The 20,552-nt window shown below is 37.8% G+C and overlaps 1 protein-coding gene across 11 annotated transcripts in view; it reads right to left on the bottom strand.

Moving 5' to 3' along the window:
• nav1 (neuron navigator 1) overlaps window positions 1-18,913 on the bottom strand; it is a 54,699-nt gene extending 35,786 nt beyond the window's left edge. For 4 of the 11 annotated variants that reach the window (XM_015381765.1, XM_015381764.1, XM_015381766.1 and 1 more), the window contains exons 1-3: window positions 17,925-18,911; window positions 8,351-8,453; window positions 5,780-6,139 (exon numbers count right to left, since the gene is read on the bottom strand). In XM_015381765.1, coding sequence (XP_015237251.1) covers window positions 5,780-6,139; window positions 8,351-8,453; window positions 17,925-18,609 — 1,148 coding nt within the window. In that variant the 5' untranslated portion in view covers window positions 18,610-18,911. Of the gene's footprint in view, window positions 1-5,779; window positions 6,140-8,350; window positions 8,454-13,029; window positions 13,034-17,924 lie in introns of those variants that run through there. The other 7 variants (XM_015381763.1, XM_015381767.1, XM_015381768.1 and 4 more) reach the window with 4 other exon arrangements.
• Window positions 18,914-20,552: the final 1,639 nt, after the last annotated feature.

Raw genomic sequence — 20,552 nt, 5'->3', positions numbered from 1 at the left:
AAAGTATCGATACTGAAACATATACAATACTCGTTTTTAAAAGTATCGATACAGTGCCACCACCAGTGGCACCTAAGCAGTCATTCATCTAAAGTGCAGAATAGAGGACAATGCACTTTCTGAACACTGTGTGATTGAATAATTCTACGCACTTTTCAGTTTTAGACTTTTTTATTTGTAAGCATACTACCTCAAAATATTGTTCTTATTGTTTATTATATTTATTTCTTGTATTTTATTTATTAATGAAAATATTTCTGTGGAATTTTGGAGTCTTTGTTTTTGTCCTTGTGGTATCGAAAATGGTATCGAGTACCGAATATTTTCCTTAGTATCGGTATCGAGTTGAAAAGTTTAGTATCGTGACAACCCTAATATACATACATACATACATACATACATACATACATACATACATACATACACATACATACATGTATATGGATACAGCAGATACCAGGAAATACATCAGACATCTTGGTCTACCTAAGTGAAGTTCTAGGAAAAGCAAAAATACTGCGCAGAACCCTCAAGCTCCCAGAAAGCTTGGAGGAAAGGGAGATCGCCCGCAGTGGGTGAGGGAAGTGTTTACATGCACAACTTAGTTTATATAAACATATAAAGTTCATATGTTTTATATATATAACTGTGTTTGTGTTTACATTTTTATTTTATTTTATTTTTTTGGTGGGGAGGTTTTTGCTGTCTAGAGCTTTAGCAAATGCAATCTCTACAACAATTATACTATCGAAAGAAAACTAAGTTTTGTTTTCTTTTAAAACAGATACCATACGATTTTTTACATTTGAATGTTTTATCTAAAAAAACATTTCCACCTGGGGCTAAGCAGCAAACACCACTACACATGTCCAGACGACCACACGCAGACATGATACAGGGATGATTCATGCTCCCTGTGGGGCTGCAGTAGTAGTTTATTATTCACAGGGTTAAGGACAGTGGTGAGTCTGAAGGGAACATTTGGTTCTGGGGGAGTCTTTTTAAGTCCCCATTTCAATGACCCTTGATGAGAGCTCCATATTGACCCCAGATGTGTTTTAAAGTGATCGACTGAGCTAGAGTTTGTGCTCTATTGGTTTAAGAGTAGCCGTTGTTTTTACCAAATTAAACAAAAAATATTGAGCATAAACAGCATTTGAATAAAAATGTTAATATTTAAGTTGATAAATGGATCATCATCAGAATGACCCAGGAATATAAATTTCTTTCTTAGCAAAAACCCCTGAAGCTGTGGTCTCATACAATGGTAATCTCTGCGGTAACCATAAAGGACCAAGGCAGATGGGCTGAAGTAAAACTTTTGCACAAATGGCTCAGAAAAATCATGGGAGGCTTTAGTCTTGGGAGGTACAGAATGACTAAGACCAGAACTCAGACAGGAAAGGGAAATTTAACACAGACTGCGAGGGAAGTCATCCAGGATGTCTTCAGAAAACCCTTGGTGAATTATGGAACGCATTTGTCAATGAACAGTATCTTCGAGAGGGGTATTTAATACAGCCTTTGAAAACATACCTAAATACTGTATGCCACATAAAAAAAAAAAAAATACATTAACTACAGTTTATATATGTTGCAATTAGGTCAAATGCTTATCCACAGTTTATAGAGGCAATGGCAAGTATTACATATATCCAGTTTACTGTATGTGTGACACTTTCATTAACTATTATTAACCAGATGTTCTGAAATAATTTAAGATATAGTCTAAGATGCAGACATCAGAAAGAAAAATATATATGCAAATTGTACTTCAGACTAATTTTAGAATAATCTAATCAATGCGACCCATAATCGCCTCTCTTAGCAATGATCTACTCCAAGTACTACCCTGTTTTTTTCAGCTCTTTTCTTTTTCACACAAACCACCGTTTGAATCTCACACATGCATCCTCCACACATTCATTTGCTCAGCAGCTACCAAACTGACACACAAGGCAGCCGATCACTGGGTCAGTGGAAGATGGTTGCCATGGCAGCCCATCCAGAGCTGTGTTGGTGCACGATTGTGATCAGTAGTGATCCTGCTGCTCAACCAGGCTTCCTCCTCTGCTCTGCACTGCTGCCTCTGTGCTGCTGTATGGACTAATACATGTCTGCATACTGTATTCCCCATGAGCCCACTGGGTAAAACTATACTATTTAAATTAATAGTGTATTATGCAACACTATAAAAACATGATGTTTTACAAAAGGGAATTAAAAACGTGGAAAGTGAACTGTTTGAAAAATGGTGAAAAACAAATCAAAATAGTTTTTATTATTATTAAACAAGAGAAAGCAGCTTTAGGTTTTAAAAAAGAAAAGTAAACCTAATGTGTGCATATGCAGTAATTATCTCTGAGTTTTATTATCTTCTCTGTGCTATGGCACAAACATTCAGACAGACAACAGTATTTTCCATGTTAAATGAAACATGTTGGTTCTGTAAACCAACAGTTGAGTTTTTTACGTTACGTTTTTTTTCATGATGTAATTCAAATAACCTTTTTTCTGCTCCCCGGAGATCAAACAATTTTTATCATACAGTAATTGCTCATGTCCATAGAAGAGGTCTTAAAAACATCCTGCCTTGAGCAGATTGGTTGAAAACCAAAATGAAAAAATAAATAAAATGTAGGCCTAATTTTTCTTTTTCGTTTTAAGCTCCAGTCCTTTAGATTTTTAAGTATTATGATTTGATGGAAGAAAAGCAAATGCTACTGTAAATAATTTTTACAAATAGTAGTAGTAGTAAACTACTAGTTTCTCTTTCCTATTAGTCCAAGGGCTTTGGAATAAACCAGTAAATCTTTAAAATGTAAGGTTTTAAAGTTTTATTTTTTTACTCATGTGTTCTATAGTGTAAGTTTCCAAGATGCTTATAATTAAAATCCAGTTAAGAGCACAAGGTGAGACGACATTCTGGAGTTCAGATAGGATCAGCTGAAAATCAGTGCTCACCTTGGTTGTCATGATCTTGGAACTGATGGCCGGTGTAATTGCTCATTCCATTCACCTGTCTAACTCAGCCGGTTGCTCGTTTCCGCTTATCTTATCCACCTGCTTCTGCCTCTATTTAAGGGACTTGCATCCAGCTATCAGGGCCAGATTATCCTGTTCTTGCGGGCCAGTGAAGAGAGGGGTTTTTAGCGTACCATACTTTTCTAATTTCCTGATCCTGACCTGATCCTCCTCTCATCCACTATGCATGCCTGTTCCTGTCTAATCTCAGTTGAGAGAGTTTTTTTTTTTATTCCACCTGAATAAATCAATACATATTACACTAAGAGTAACATGCTTTAGTTCAGACACCCAAACATAAACACGTCCATTTTTTCTATTCGTACATATCACAATGTAGAATACAGAAACATTGTCAAATTAAATGTTCTGCTGTAAGAATATCATTATAATATCAATACTAATAATAATGTTAAATTAAAACTATCTGTGGCATTTAATTTCAGATTACTGAACTGTGTGAAGAATGGAAAAAGCTGGTCCTTCACTGAATAGAAACAGAAATTGCACCTCCTCTTTACAGTCAATTTTCAGCTGGTTTCCATGGTAACCATGCAGGAGCCTGGTCTATTTTCAAAAGCAGAGAGCTAATGGTTCTCAATGAGCTGAACTGTAAGCATGTGTAAAGGGGGAGGTAGTAAGAATGCAAATGGATCACACATTTTGATGAAGGAAACTGGAAGCATGAGCTTCTGCACTCTCCTAAGAAGCTGGATTAGATATTTCTCTGCTTAGACGGTTGTTACGATATATATTTGAGGAAGAATTAATACTTGTTACAGAGCACCACCACATCAGTGATTCTGGTGCGGAAAGAAATACTCCTCCCTTTGATCATATGACAAGGATAAGGAGAAAAGCATTAGAACTTAGGCTTTAAACAGCTTCCAAGTTTAAGCATCTAAATCAAACCAGATTAAGAAAAAAAAAAAAAAACTCTCTTGCCTGTACCATATTTGGAAGAATTTGCCTTGAAGTCAACTGTGTGTTCCTTTGTGCATGCGTGTGTTCTGGTGAGTTGAGTGCTGAGGTATTAGACTTTTGTGGCCTGGCAAAGATCATTTTGAGCTATCCTTGAAGAGATATTTTTATGAATATTTAATGAATATGGTGTGTCAAAAGACAAAGGCTAAAAGTCCACATTCACACTCTCACAGCAACTGTACTGATGTACATTATACTGCAAACAAAATCTAAATAGACTGTGTGAAAATGAATTTAACTATAACAGAAGATGCAATCAATTTATTTATCAAAATATTCATTACTTCCAATCGCAGGAGATTTTATTTTTGACCATCTTCTTTTGCCTATTCTGACAAACCAAACTTTAACTTGCTCCAGTTTAATTGTTCTATTTCTTGCTCTAATTCCAAATATTTTTAAATGTGTGTCATCTCTTTTCTGCCTCTTACCATGCTCAGTAAGAATGTGACCTGGCATGCAGGGCCTTGAGAGTGCTCCAGAGGCTGAGCTTAAATCCCTCTGCATGTGCCACAAAGATAAAGCTGCTACTCCACTCTAGAGAACTGTCCTTGATTCTTTTTATGTCACTCCCTGAGTCTCACCATTTTCTGTCAAGTTGTGGACGAAAAATTAGACAGAGGCACACTGAGGACTAGAAATTAATAGTGCAGTGGTGATAACTGGGAGTGGAGAGAAGAAAACAAAAGAAATGAAAAATACAAATAAAATTCTGCATTTGAAAAAAAAAACAGCTCTCCACCAGTGAGGTGATTTCTATTAATGCACTTGGCACTTGCTGATTATAGCCCTTACAGCAAGTGAAACACCATATGAATTGTAATTTATTACTTGTTTTCCTTATTGATTTATGTGATAGTCATCATATAGTCACTTTGAGAAAACTTTAAAGAGTAAGAGCTAATGTGAGAGTGCAAATAAATGACATTAAATAAGTCAGCCAAGAAACATAGCAACATAAGCCATGGGCCAGGTACCTGTACCAAGCTACACCAAAGATTTAAGAGTTTGGTTTTAAAAGATCTTGTAAAGGGAAAGCTCTGTGTTCACAGAAATTGTAATTGGCCACAAATCACAATTAATGCCATAGTTCTGGTTTTGTTATGTTTTCTTTTGAGTTTTCAGTTTTACTTTGCCCCATGTTTTCTAGTTTTAGTGGTTTATTTATTATTTTGTTGTCTTCTCTGGTTATTTTTCAGTTTTCAGGTTTTTATTTGTTGCCCTCTGCTGCCCTCTTGTGTTCTCCTCTTTCTCTAGCTCTTTTCCTTTCTGCTCTGTCCACACCTGCTCCCAATCTGCTTGTTAGTCCTCTCTTTGTTTCAGTCTCCTATAAATACACTCCTTATGCAGTTCCTCAGTGCTGGTTCCTCACCTAACTTCCTCCAACACCGTCTTGCTGAGTCTTCCTCCTCGTGATTGTGATGTTTTGCCACCTCTCCAGGAAGCTTTCTCAATTGAGAGCTGATGAAGGAAGCTTTCAGGAAGCTTTCTCAATTGAGAAAGCTTCCTGGATAGGTAGCAAAACGTGTTTAAATCTTGGAAATCAAGTCCAGTGGATTTTTTGAATTTTCACGGAATGACTATGACCTAGATGACTGAGAATCTTCATCAGCATACGACCAGTGTAACTCTAATTTCATTAGAACAAGGTGTAAAATATACCAGTTCATGTTATGTAAACCTATAAAGCTGTATTTTACCCACTTATAGCTTGATCTGCTTTCATTGGCCTTTGTTTTTATGGCAAGAGTTAAAATAATTATTTTCTTACCCATTAGCCAAGTTGTCATCATCGTCATCATCCGGCAGACTCTTTCCTTGAAGGTCATTATCACTAAGGTAACCAGACTTGAGGTCAGGATCATCATCAAGTCCCTCAATAAGCTCAATGCGAGACGAGCTACTGAGACGACTGGAGCAGCGAGCAGGCATGGTGTGGGCTGTGTACTGGGGGGAGCTTTTGCTACCCTGGTATCCTCCACCTGTGGAAGATGGGGCATCGCCAGCCTGAAGGCGAGGACTGGATTGACCATGGCGCCAAGACAGAGGTGAGGAACGGTTGGACATGCTAGAAATGCTGCGGGCATTGGTCTCATCACTGTCGTAGCCCACATTACTGCTATCCACACAACTGGAGAGATAAAGAGGGAAAGTGTCAGAGGAAGAGTTCATAGCTGTTTTTCAATTAAAAAGCTGTCTAAGTGCAAAAGGAAATGTCTTGATGAGATAAGGAGACATTTTAGTATCCCTCGAAAACTTTCTCAGAGAAACGTCCTTCAAGCTGCTTTTATCGGAGCAATGTGCAAAACTGCCACTAGGTGGGACTGTTAAGCAATGTCTGTAGACCAAAACAAGAAGTCTAACAACAATGCCTCTGTCTTCTTCCAGTCCAGCTGCAACCCCACCCTGTTGCTAGCCTGGGTGCCAGTCCGAACTTAGTCCCGCCCACAAGGTTTGAGTTCGGGGAAGTTCGGTCTGGCTCTGCTCCATAGTAGCGCGAGTATTATCGCCCACTGTCAGGCGATCCAATCAAATTGTCAGGGCGGGCTTTATACGATGATGGACAGATGATCAAGAGTAACGTAATCAACCACGTGACCAAAGCGCGCTTGGGTGACAACAATAATGGCTGCCGCTGGAGAGTTTGGGTGAGTAGATTCTGCTATTAGGTCTGTTCTAGAAGATATCGACAGCAAATTAATTTTAAAAGAGGAACAGAGAAACGCGATCAAGTCTCATCTTCTTATTCTAGGCGTGAAACTGCATGCTTTGATTTTTGTGGACAACAACTATGCCTCGCTTAACATACGTCACGCACTCTGTTGCTCTTATTGGTTGTAGATCTATCCAATTGAGTGCAGAGGCTTTTTATTTCCTGGTTCGTTCGAAACACGCCCCATAATCACAGCTCTATGGAGCAGTATCAGACTCATATTCTGACTAGAATTGAGTCGGACTACGTCAGGCTACCCTGTTGCCCCCTTTTTATGTATATATTTGCAAAGGAAAAATAACCAGCAAAATAGCATCGCCCTTTTAAGGAACATGTCCAATATAGAAGTAGGCAGCTAATAACTTTATAATGTTGTTAGCAAGCTATTTCTACTGGCTGGAAGCGCTCTCTGCCATTGTGCAGAGAATGAATCCAGAGTGCCTATAAAACGGCCTACTCTATCAGTCTCATTTTATTACGGACTACATGCTCACACCACCAGCCGAGCTTGTAAATAAGACACAGTGTTAGATGAGGTACGATGTTTGACGTCACACTTTATCTTATCAAAAAAAGACTCCAATAGTTCTTCACATCAATTAATTTTTAGTTCTGTCTAAAATGATGAATAATTTCATATTGCTCCTTAAAAATGTTGAAATGTCAGACTATCTTCAAGGAAAGATTACCCAACAGCTTTAACCATAACCATGTGTGTTGAATACACAATATTATTCAGGGCGGTATATGCCTGTAGCTGCAGCTTAGAATTTAGTGTGTATTCATGAAACCTGGAACCAAACTCCCATAGTATATATGCATTGGCATGCTGGTGTATAAAGCATTTACAATAGCGACTGCAAACTAAAAAAGAAGTGATGTGACTGTGCAGAAACCAAAAGTTGCAGAAGAGAACCAAAAGTTGCCCCACCAGGCAGAAGCATCCCAGCCAGAGGCCACGGTGTGGGACAAGAGACAAGTATTATTTCTCTTAATTGTCGATTATTTTGTTCTAATGTAAAATTTGTAGACAGATGGAGGATTTTAAACATGAGTGGGGATAGAAGAAACTTCCCCACATGGCAAGCCATTTATGTTTTTAACCATAAAAGGTAAACCCAGCAGTAAAATAATATTGTAGAAAATGTAAGCTGAACTTTTTATGTCAGTAAGAAAAACAAAACGTATCATTATAAATCTGATTTCTTTTGAATAAAAAATAAGCACTTTCTTAAAAGATGTTGTAGTTTCCAGTTGAGATAAGACAATTTTATATTCCATCTACTACAATCACTGTACGTGGACAACTAATTCCTCTTAAGACCTCCTAGTCATCCGAAAACTAAGATTCCTGAAATGATACCACTAACATGAAAGAAAGAAGGCCATTGATAAAGAGATGGGAGCCAGATGTGCACCAGATGGAAATTCCCCAAGAAGCTTTGACACCATTGTTTGCAGTTAATAAATTATTTGTTGTTTCTTTTTGAATGGTTATATTTCTTTTTTCCATGCTTATACTTTAAATTTCACTCATCTCTGACCAGATCAAACAAAACCTAATTCTTGTTTTTGTCTGGAACACTGTTTTTCACTCCAAAAAGCAAATGCATATCCAGATGTGTTTACCTGTGGCTCAGCTGGGAGCCTCGTAGACTCGACATTGTATCTTCAAGATTCTGGCGGAGGTCAAGAACATTCTGCACAGTCCGCTTCCTCTGAGAATCTGGATCTGTGTAAAACAAAACAAAAGAAAAAAAAGTCTTTTAAAAGGGGATATCTATTTTTTTTCCTTTTTAGGTTTTTATTTGTATTTTAAAAGAGTTTATCCACACAAAGTCTCAAGAATCCTATCTTCATTCTTAAGAGCTGGCTATGTTATGTATATCTACAGTGCCAGCTGTTTTCCATGCAGGAACTATATGTGTATGTTCAAGTCATTAAGCAGAGTAATTTTACTTAATGGCCTGTTACACCATGTCAGGCTACACCCCTCTGAACAGATGTGGTACTTCCTCAAGTTGTCTATAACTATGTTTGCCCAGCAGGAGGATTTCCACCTCACCCAAGATCCATTTCAGATGTTTTTCTTCTGAAGTGTATTTCTCTTGTCCACTGGGCATTAGCTAATACTCACATGCCTCAAACCTTATAAGTACCACAAAGCTCGACTACAGCCACAGCAATTTTACTCTATGTCAGCTTATTTTCTCCATGCAATATGGATCATAAAGTCACTGGGTTATGGCCATGTCAAATCAATATTACACTACAATTAGGGGTCTTGCTGTGTTAGCTGTAAAATGTGCTTCTAAAAAAAACCCAACAAGGATCTGGGGTTTCCACAACTGAAGCAAATAACTCAGGGGAAGACAAATGAATATTAACTGCATTAACTGGGTAAGTGGCAGGCATGTCAGGAGACCTCACACATAACAGCAATAAGCTGAAGTTATAGGAGGATGTTTAACTAATTAAGTGAGGGGGCCAAAGAACAGGAATTGTAAAAATCAACTGAGCAAAACAGGGTATCTTGTGTTTTTAAAACATGTTGATTATTTACCTTTTGGTGAGATTGTTAAACATAAAAAGTTAAATCTGCTATTGATTTTAGGGCTTCACATATAACCATAACGCTTGCCCTGTTTTGGACTTAAGAAATTAATGTTGTTGAAAATAATTGTGAAAAACGGTTTTACTTCACAATCTATGACAGCTTTAAAGAATTACACAGTTATTTTACTATTGAAATGAGATTATGCTGCTCCTTCACATTGAGAGGAGCCAGTTGAGGTGGCTGGGACATTTGGTTAGGATGCCTCCTGGTTGTCTCCCTGGTGAGGTGTTCCGGGCACGTCCTTCAGGAAGGTGGCCCAGAGGGAGATCCAGGACATGCTGGAGGGACTATGTTTCTCCCACATCTTGGGAATTCCCGGAGCAGTTGCCCAAGTGGCTGGTTAGAGGGACATCTGGGCCTCCCTACTGAAGCTGCTACCCCCGCGATCCAACCCCAGATACGTAAGCAGAAGATGGATGGATGGACGGACGGACGGACGGCCTGACGGACTGACTGACTTTTGGCCTCTGCCATTATAGCCTGTCACATACCCTTCGACACTAGTGAAGTGTAATTCTGGAAAGGCTATAGTAAAATAATATTGTTCAGTAAATATATAAACAAAAGAAATTGATGGAATACCCAACTGTTAAAAGGGACTAACTGCTATTTAAATTTGTCTGAAAAATGCATAAATGTCCCAGTTGTTTCTCACTACATGGCCATGGGAAAAAAAATTATATACTGTACGTCCCTTAATTCTAGGTTTTTATGATTAAGAAATGATTAAAATGATATGACACCCGCAGAATACTGGTGGCGCTCACATCTGCTAATGATCAGAATAAATGTAATCTGTCAACTTTTAAGAAGGAAAAACGGTCCAAATAATTTGTGTGACCAAACATTTTCAAACTTTTCATATCTTTACCACCTTGAGTCTGCTACTTGAAACCAGTTTATTTATTTTTAGTCCATACATCTAAAGGGGGTTTATTTTACCCCTAACTTTTTAAGGCAAAAGAAAAAATGCATTGTGCATCAAATATCACATCTAATGAACTCTATCTACAAACACAAATATGCACATTAACTGAATTAAAGCTGCTCCATGAGATTACCATATTACACACTGGCTGTGTCTATTTCCTATTTGTCTATTTCCTCTGAAATAACTTTTTCTCAGTTCACTATACACTTATTCTTTAAGCTAGAACTTGTTTTGTGTTTTTTTTTAAGATGGGACAGATAAAAAACATGACCCACCCTTGTTAAGAGGATGGGTTGTATATTTTCATGAGGAGTGGTAATATATATTTCTTATTATACATAAATTGCATTTTCACTACCCCAGTTCCTTGTTTATAGAATAGAATACAATACAATATCCTTATTATTATTGTCCCTAAGTTGGAAAATTCAGGACAGCAGAAATTCAGATACTCAATGGCGCATGCAAAATGTTTTTGTTTGTTTTTTGGGTTTTTTAATATGCCACCTGTTACCCAGAAAGCCAAAGCTCACTATTTTTATTAGAACAAAGAGGTATGAACATCCTTTACAATCAGATTGATCCCAGCACTGAAGCAGGATGGGCTGATAAAAGCCACGTGTGAATCACATCTGTTTTGAATACTTCTGCATAAACTATGCACTGCATATCTTTGAATGGCTGGTGGTCCTCTGGCATCCTGCACTGCAGCAATGCCAACAGAGAGGACAAAATTCACAATGCTACAGCTAGCGCATGTAGCATTGTAAAAATGTCTTACTCAAGAAAGTTATCAAAATTTTTTTCTACATTGGATGCTACTGCTTTATATCTGTAAGTAACAGACCTAAATGATAAACATTTACTACATATGAATAATTCAGACCATGTTCCAACTTCCAATTGATGATGACATAAACTAGCGCAAGTCAGATTTCACAAGTCAGCAAGTGATTACTGGAAAAATATTACTGTACCAGGTCAGACAATACAAGTTTTGCACACAGAATGGTTCACTCATATAGTATAATGCATAAAGTTGCCTTAATCAGATTTCCTACTTGTTTTAAATTCTGTCCCATTTCTCAGAAAGAAAATGGCTGCTTAAACACATGAAATAAAAACAGGCAATTTTGTTGTTTATTACAGTAACAGGGTAGAAACCAAGCAAGGCAGGTTTAGTTATTTAATTTGCAAATCATTCCAAGTATTAAAAATTTTAGCACTAAAGGTAAATCCTATAATATGATCTTAAAATATTTTATCATTTAAAATATTTTCCTTGTTGTTCAATGGCCAAACAAAAAAAAAAGCTTCAGCGTTATGTTGTGGCTATAACAGGTAGATAACTGCACAAACAAATTTAATCTACACCCTAATTTTTTACAAGTAAAAGCCATTTAAAGAAGCAATTGGACTGCAGCAGTGTAGAAAGCCATAAGTGCCACAAATTCAATTATTTGAAAAGAAAATGTATCCATTTGCAATTTAAAAATTATATATATATATATGTCAATGTGACTTGAGAAGTGAGCATTAAAATCATGAAACAACATTTATCCTAAATATATTATTAATAATTTACTTTTATCTAAGAAGCATTACAGAGTTTCTTAATGACATTGACACCTTTGGCCAAAACACAGAACTGTAGCACTATTCTGCTCATGCTTCTAGCTCGCAATTGACCTTAAAAAGTTTTTCTTTTAACTTTTTTACTTTATGTGGAAATGCCATTATTTTCTGAATTGAGCTGGATGCCGGTCACTTCTGAGTATCCACAAAATCCATTTTGAGTATAACACTTCAATTGTTTGCTAGGTTGGACCCTTTCAACATTGATGTGCTTGATGTCACATGTGCCAAACAGTGCAGGAACTTGAAGGAAAATAGGTTACAGGCTTATTGGTACATCAGCGCTGAATAACTCAGTTGTCTGTTCACCAAAAAATGTTTGAGTAAAATAAAAAGGCTATTGTAAAGGTATTTTTCAGTAAAACATGATAAAGGCCTTATGCATTTATCAAAGTCAATCTTGCTACAAGAATTCCAGTAATGATTTGTGAGCTGCAGCTAATTCATTTTGTGCTTTAGCAAGGGAAGCAAAAAAAGTTATTTAAAAATATACATTTATTGACACAATTTTATCAAACACTTGATTAAAAAGGGAAGTGAAGACTTTGGTAATGAGTAGAGTATTAATAAGTATTCTTTTTTTTTTTGGAATGCCGATGTATTAGATTTATTTGAGAAGGACTTTTATGTTTGACATTTTTCCGAAGTGTAGGGCGCTGGTCTAGGTCTTGACTCGGTCTCACCCTCCCATGCTCTTAGTCTGAAATGCATAATAGAACCACTCACCAATGTAATGTAATTGTAGCTTAGAACCCTATTAACAATTTTTGCTTTAAGTAAATAAGTCTTTTTTTTTTCTCGTTTCTTTACTCATGTGCCTCTTGCACTTGCATGGACAGACGCCCACTGACTTTGAGATTATAAAGGGCCCAGAAGGCTGCACCCTTGAGTAGGACCACTGATGTCAATTTATCTTTCCAATGACGTTGCCACATGTACGTTTCTAATCTAACTCATGGGGAGTCAAACAAATGTTAACCTGATGTCTCAGTCTGGTAACTTACAAATTCAGCATAAAAAATGTTTTCCTGTTCACATCATGAATTAATGACTTGGATATAATACATCCCTGTGCTATTTGGAGCATAAACTAACATAATCCATCAAATAAAGGAGACCATTAACCTAACATCTTTCTTGATGATATGCTGGGAAACAAAGAGACTTTCTACTTTGGAAGCAAAAGCATTCCTTCAGGGAGCTCATAATGAGGTATGGGGCTAAAGAAGCTCCATGTTAAGCATTGGCCAGGTCATGGGTGTACAGCAGACTACAAACACAAAACTATTTACAGTAACATGTATGTTGACTATATTTTAATGCCTCATCTTCTGTCATTTAATCCTTGCTTCTGTTTTAAGGTTACAGAACACAGACTCCATCAACGGTTCAACTACCTAAAATGCAAAAATAAGGAAATCAAATATTGGAGGAAATGTGCGTCAATAACAGAAAGACTGAGGTCAATTCATAAGAAGGTTTTATTTCTACGAACCCTAAAGGCAAGTTTCTAAGGCCAAAAGATAACGGCCATCATGTCTAGATCTATTCCAGGGTACTAAGGACATCAGGGTCACTTGGCCAAGTTTAAAGTCAAGCATGTTATGTGCATTAAACAGGGGTCAGGGGCTTTAGAGCCACATTCTGCCCTTTAATGCCCCCCTTGTGTCTCCCTGCAGATTTTTTAAAAAATGTATAAAAATGGAAAAAAGATGGATTCTTTTTTTGTTTGTTTGTTTTAATATGGTGTGCAGGTGGTGAAACCAACAATCATTATGCTTTTTTTAATGCTGTAAAAATGTCTATAGTAAATACACTTAAACAATAAATCTAAACATTTCTGTTAATGAAGATTTAAATCATAGCCTGCAAAACAGCGTGGTATGGTGCCAGGCAGGTGGCTGTTGTAAACAAACCAGTGGTTGTCTCTAGAGCCATGGATCCCAAAGGGAAAAAAAGGAAGATAGGTGGTGATAACAGAGGTTTCAAAGAAGAATAGACTAAATAATTTGCTTTCATTATCAATGTGGAAAGATTGCCTGCATGTTTGCTTTGTAATGAGAAGATGCCAAATAATAAAAAGAGTAATATGAAAAGGCATGTTGAGGGAAGTCGTGCTATGCAGCCGACCACCAAGTCGGGAGAGAAAGAATAAGTGTGATTGCGGTAATTATGGATACATTACAGAAGCACAAAGATACAGGTAGATCTAAGAAGTGGATTGCATTTCCAAACTCCTCTACTCCACATTTCCATTCCACTTTATGAAATGGAAATGTTAATTAATTTTACTGCTAAGCTGCTGCTCATTTTCTCTCTGAAAGCTGTACAAAATGAAATTTCGTTTTGTATAAACTCTGTGTATAACAAATGACAACAAAAGATGTCTAAGTCTAAATCACCACTTCTGCTAGTTTTGTTGCAAGCATGGAAAACCGTCCACAGCTCGAATAGGTAGGGCTTTTATGTAGGTATGAGAATTTTCTTTCATTTTTTTTTTTCCCAAATCCTCAAAATTAAAAATAACACTAAAAATCTGATTTCTTTATTGTGTTTCTATATTTTCATCAATGCAACAATACATTAATATTGTAATGGAATTTAAACTTAAGACACCAAATATCGTCCAGCAGAGTGGTCAAATGATGTAAAATTTGCTTATTATATTTTATTATATATTTACTGTAAGCCCACATAGTTGTTTTTTTTTTATAGTGGGCTTATATACTTAAAGCTTGTCTTGCCATAGAATGCTTTTATAACTTTTACATTTCTGAGACTCCATGCAGATTTGTTTTGTCTTATTTTGATCCAGTATGGCTCTTTGAACAGTTTGGGTTGCCGACCCCTGGCGTAAAGCATTAGGTCAGGTAACAGAACATAAACAATCTAAATAGTGCTGTGTTCCAACCCAGGGTATTATTGGTCTTTATATGACAAGACAATGCAGAATGTAAAAATTGAGAAATGGAATCATATTAAAAGAGTCCATCTCTAAATTTAAACAACATTTAGGCATCATTTCACATAACCCCAGTCAGGGTTAATGTTACTGCATCAGGTTTGGGGCCAACTTGCTTTCAACTTTTTAATTCTGCTCGAGTAATTTCACATCAAAACAATGACTGCAATTAATCCTCTTGCAAACTAATTGGTATATTTCAGGCCACTGTCCACATAACAGACCCTTTTATGTCCAAGTTCTAGCTTTCAGTGTAGATATTTCTACATAATGTTTTTTTTCTTAATAATTTAACTATTTTTTTAAGGATTGCCCTGTGGCTAGCTGTTGAAGTCATGCTCCCCTTTATTCCAAATGTACCTGTGATTATTTTTGCTGTCTAATAATATAATTTTTGGTTTGTCAGACCTTAGGAGATAGGCTTACACATCCTCCACATTTTTTCTCCCTAAGTGTATCTACACAATGAATTCAGCATTTTTATTTAGTCCGTATGGAACTTTATTCAGAAAGTGTAATGTCACTCTCTGCTAGGTTAAGCATGCATCCTCACAGGAGCTTTTGTTTTTGTTCTTTGGCGGATATTCAAATTATGATCCATAGCACCTTTGTCTTAAATCAAATTATTTTTCATACTTAATTTTATAATGGAAGGGCATTGTAATAGTGATGATGATGATGATAAAGATGATGGTGGAGATGTGCTTTAAAAATATTCATGTGTGCCTCAACTAAACTAAAATGTAGAGAATTAGAAGCTGCAAAAACTCAGGATATAATTATCTAATCTTTCTTAATCTGTTAAAATTGTCATGACTCAGAACAGAGGACCCAGTATTCAAGGTAAGAGAGACAGTGTGATAATTTAAAAGCATTTATTTAAAGATGGGTCTGCATTTCAGCAGCTGCAGTGGCTAGGATGTCTATCTGTAAAAGGAAACTCAGGTAAGTGACAGCATAAATCAAACGGAGGATGACATGAACGCGTGAGTCCCTAACCTGGTTTAACAGTCCGGGCCGTGTCCTGAAAGGTAGGATTCAGCCGGTGGGCTGCCAACAAGATGCGACAGGCATAGCCCAGAGTGTCCCAGATGCTGCAGCCCAGAGAACAAGCAGGAGTCCAAAGACAGATCAGGCAAAAAGATCAGAACAGGAACAGGCAGGCTCAGAGGTCCAAGAGTCCAAAGACAGTTCAGGCAAACCATTCAGAAGGGAACAGGGAGGCTCAGTAGTTGAGAGGCAGAACAGGTAAGGATCAGGAAATCAGAAACACTCAGGTAAGCTAAAAATCCTCTCACCCATGGCAGACGAGAAGGAGAATAATCTGGCCCTGATAACTGGATGCAAGCACCTTAAATAGATGCAGGAGCCAGTGGATCAGATGAGTGATTAGAAACCAGGTAGCATTGGACAGATGAATCAAATGAATAACTAAGCCAGTCATCAGCGCCAAGATCATCAAACAAATACGCTATTTTTTTTTGCATAATTCACTGACTTTTACAGAAAGCAGACTAAAAGAGAAAGCAATTGATTTAAGAGACTCATTTAATTTCAGCATAAAATTGCATTCTGAAGTATGTATAAAAGTATGCATAAAAATGCATACTTCATTTTAAATAATGAATGAAAAGGTCTGTCAGTGGCAAACACGGTATTTCTATCATGATACATAATGTAGTAAGATAACACGCCTCCGTGCTTTAAAATAACAAATGTTGGTTTGATTTGAATATTTGAAGTCAAATATTAACAAATAGAAAAATATATGGGATGTTCTACAATTCTTTGAAGCCCCACAAATGACATTAATATGTATGTTTGACGTCTGTCGTGTTTACAGTTTACCTTTCCTGGTATATAATTTGAGACATACTTGAATGATGGGTTTCTGTTCAGGTTAATGAGGCATGGGCAACATGTCGAATTGCAACAGATGGGTTCATTAAAAAGCAAGAGGACTAATGTTGTTAATAAGTAAAACGAATGTGAAGGAAAAACATGCTGCTATATCTGAGAGCTAATGCTGTGCTGAAAAAGTGGTGTTAAAAATCGTCCTTATATCAATATGACGATCAATGATATAAAAAAAATTTCTGATTGGTTATATTCAGGGGAATGCTTTTTATTTTAAAGTAAAGTTTTAATTGTAGCATCAAGTATCTAAGCAAATTTAAAGCTGAAACATGTTAGAAGAGACTTTGAGGATCATCACCCTAATGAATGTAGGCTTTGTGTTGACAACATCTGGCAGATTTCCCAAAGATAAAGCTTTGTTCTCTTCTGTGACTACAGGTGATAATGCTCCACTTGAGAAAGAATACAAAAGACCCTGCTGTACGAAGATAAACAAAGCACAAAATAATCAGCCATTACAATCCTAATCATCACCTTCAACAATTAGAATCTTATTATTATTCATGAAGCCCATTCCAATACCTGAACTACGCTTAAAAAGCTCAAGGCTTTGCCCTGCAGTGGGAGAGATGATGTAAACCACCCCTCAGAACTGTGATGCCCAGAGAAGAACAAGGAACTCAATATGGCTTGTCAATGTTTTTTGGAAGCATGCAGAGACGAGCAGATAGAGCCTTGACTGCATCCGCACATGTTCAAGCAAATGAGGGCTTCAGAAATATGATCAATCTGCAGGTCATAATCCACAACCTCCCCCCAACCCCTCCAAGCTTTACACAGTCACCCCATATTGTTATGATAGTGAGTGAGAATGTTTCACATGACCAACCTTCAAGCATCAGACATCTAAATAACATCCTGGATGAGTTAGAACAATGGAGATTGATGGTGTTCAACTATCTGAAAATCTTTCTAGGGGGAAAAAAATAGCATAAAAAAAACAATAGGAGTACAATGATGCATTTCTCCCTCCCACTTGTGAACTGCGTAAAACCTGCTAAGGAGAAATGTCCACCTGCTGCAGAAGCGGGTTGCCGTGTTGCTGTATGAGAGGGGGCGTGGTGCATTGGAGCAGATAGCATGATCAGGTCCTCTGGTTCGTAGTACACCTAACCAACTGACAGGGCTTTGCTGTACTTACCTAACATCTGACTGAAAAGAAGCTGCTCCAGGTCTCCTAGCACTGTCACCACCAGCTCTGGGTCCACCTTCAGAAATGGCTTATCTCCACCTTCCTCTCCCTGGCCTTTGCAACTGGACTCCGCACCAGCTCCAGCTTTCTTTGGAATGGCTTTTGCTTTGCTTGAGAGGATTTCATCATCTGACTTTCCATCCTCAGGTGCCTTGCTCAACGGCTTCACCTCAGCAAAAGGACCACGAGGTATGCGGCTCTGCTTGCTCAGGGAAGAAGGAGCAGCCAGGGCACTGAAAGGTTTGGGTTTTCCCTGATACAGTGAATGTTCAGATTTGGATAGGTTTCGAGAAAGGGGGGCACCCCCACCGGCACTGCTGCCACTGCCTGGGGTTTTTGGCTTGTTGGTCTTGGTCTGCCCTGCTCCAGGCTTGGCCATGTCATCACACCACTTTGGCTCATATAGATGCAGCTTCTTCTCAGCATCAGTGAGGACAGCCAGATTTGTCATCGACCTCTGCTTGCGAAGATTTGAGGGCACTGGTATCCTGCCCTCAGAACTGCCTGCCCGATAAACCTTTAGCTCCCCACGTTGTGTGCTCTGGGGCACTCCAGATTTGGCCCTCTTAGCTGCCATGCCTACTCCTTTGCCATCTGCTTGGCCGTATGCCTTGGTGCTGTCAGTCCTCTCCATCTTCAAATTTTCGTTTTTGCCTTTCACTCTATTTCCAAGCACGCCTCCTGCACGAGACCATTATCAAAACGCATCAGGAGGGAGAAAATGGTCTTCCTTAGTCAAACACGCCTCCTTGTGTGGAATCATACATGTATATCCCCTTCAGTTCAAATCTTCTGCTTTCTTTCCCTTCCTCCTGTCCCTTTCTATCCTTCTTTCTTCCAGACAGGCTGCTGCAGCTGCTGCAGTTGCAGTGCTGCCCAGACGCTCCCTTTCTCTCCTTCCCCTCTGTCCTCCTCTCCACCGTTTTTTCCTCTCTCCTCCCTTCTGCACGCCCTCCTGCTGCTGAACGGCGCAGCAGCAGAATGACAGAGGAGGCAAACGCAACAGAGCTCCCTCCTCCCTTTCTTTTCTGTCTCCCCTTTGCCTCTGCCTTCCTACCATCCTCCTTCCGCCCGTCCTTTTTCTTTGACTTAAAGATGCTTTATTCCCTCTCAATGGAATAAGTTAAACATAACTGACCAACGACAGAGCTGATTTTATCATTAGCATTCATCATTTTCTAACCCATCATGTTTTCCCACCATTTTCTGTGATTCCTTTGTTCTTCCCCTCCCCCTCTTCACCTCTAGGGTTCACTGTTCGATACCTCTGATGAGTGAATCAGATTATGGGTATTATTTGTAAGGAAAGAAATATAAATTTAGATGTATATCTAAAAAGTACATGATAATCGTTGTCATTATTTAAAACATTCTAACTACTGCAGCATCTAGATGATTTCTTGATCTTATCTGAGCACCCCTGTGATATCTATTCCAGAATTCCAACCAGATAAATCATCTTCTGACCCATTCTGCTGTGTAGCCCAGCTGTTTTCTATATAAACACTGTAACTAAATGACTGCAGCTTCCCAAACGAGACAGACCACAGCAGGCTGAGTGAATGACAAGATGTGCCAGCGTAAGCAAGTCCTCCCCAAAACCACACCTTGGAAAACTCTTCTTTTCATATGGAATGAATTTACACAGAGACATAGAGTAAGACATGTTTAACTAAAAAACAAATTTAAAGGTTTAAACTGCACAGGGAATTATTTGCTTTATTCTTGTAAAATGTTTTATTTTTAATATATATATATAGTATATATTAGTGCTGAGTATTGACTTGTGTTGTGATACGATATGTGTCAAGATACTTAGTTCACTATAAGACATTATCACAATATTGCAATATCACTGTATATTGCGATATTTTATCAAGGATTCAAAATTAAATGTATAGATAAAAAATCAAGTGCTGTATATTTTTTTCAGAATTTATGTTGTTTGCTGTTTAAAAATAAATAAATATATAAATAAATATATATATAAATAAATATATAAATAAATAAATAAATAAATAAATATATATATATATATATATATATATATATATATATATATATATAGTCTGCCAAAGGGCAGAGGATAATTCAACAGTGCTGTTCAAATGCAAGGCTGCTCCATGGAAACAGACAGCCTTCTCTTGTAGTCTTCAAGTTCTCTATTCTGGATTTAGTATTAAAAAGCATGTGGTGTCTGAGCTTTTTTAGGTGCAGTTAAAGTTGTGTTCTCTCTCTCTCATAGGTGTGGCTTGGGAGGAGCTGGCTGCACACACCTGAGACTGATCTTCATCTGGAGCAATATTTAAAGCCTGGCCTCTTATGTGCTCACTGCATGATGGTCACCGTTAGCTGGTAGATGTGCCAACTTCTTTCCCTTGTGAAAATAATCACTTCAGCTTTGGGAAGTGATTGTTTATGTGAATCTAACCTGTGCTCTGTCTACCCAGGATCCAGCTCCAAACCAGTCTCCAGCTACCAAGCCACACCACCCACCTCCCTTACCTCCAGCTGCTGCAGAGAGCTTGCCTTCCTCCTCAAACTGCTCTAGCTTCCAGAGACGCCTTCCTTCCCTGT

Source organism: Cyprinodon variegatus, unplaced genomic scaffold, assembly GCF_000732505.1.
Source record: "Cyprinodon variegatus isolate N-32 unplaced genomic scaffold, C_variegatus-1.0 Scaffold241, whole genome shotgun sequence".
In the NCBI taxonomy this organism is placed as follows: domain Eukaryota; kingdom Metazoa; phylum Chordata; class Actinopteri; order Cyprinodontiformes; family Cyprinodontidae; genus Cyprinodon; species Cyprinodon variegatus.
Note: the sequence above shows the minus strand (reverse complement) of the source record. Positions and strands in the feature narration are given on the sequence as shown.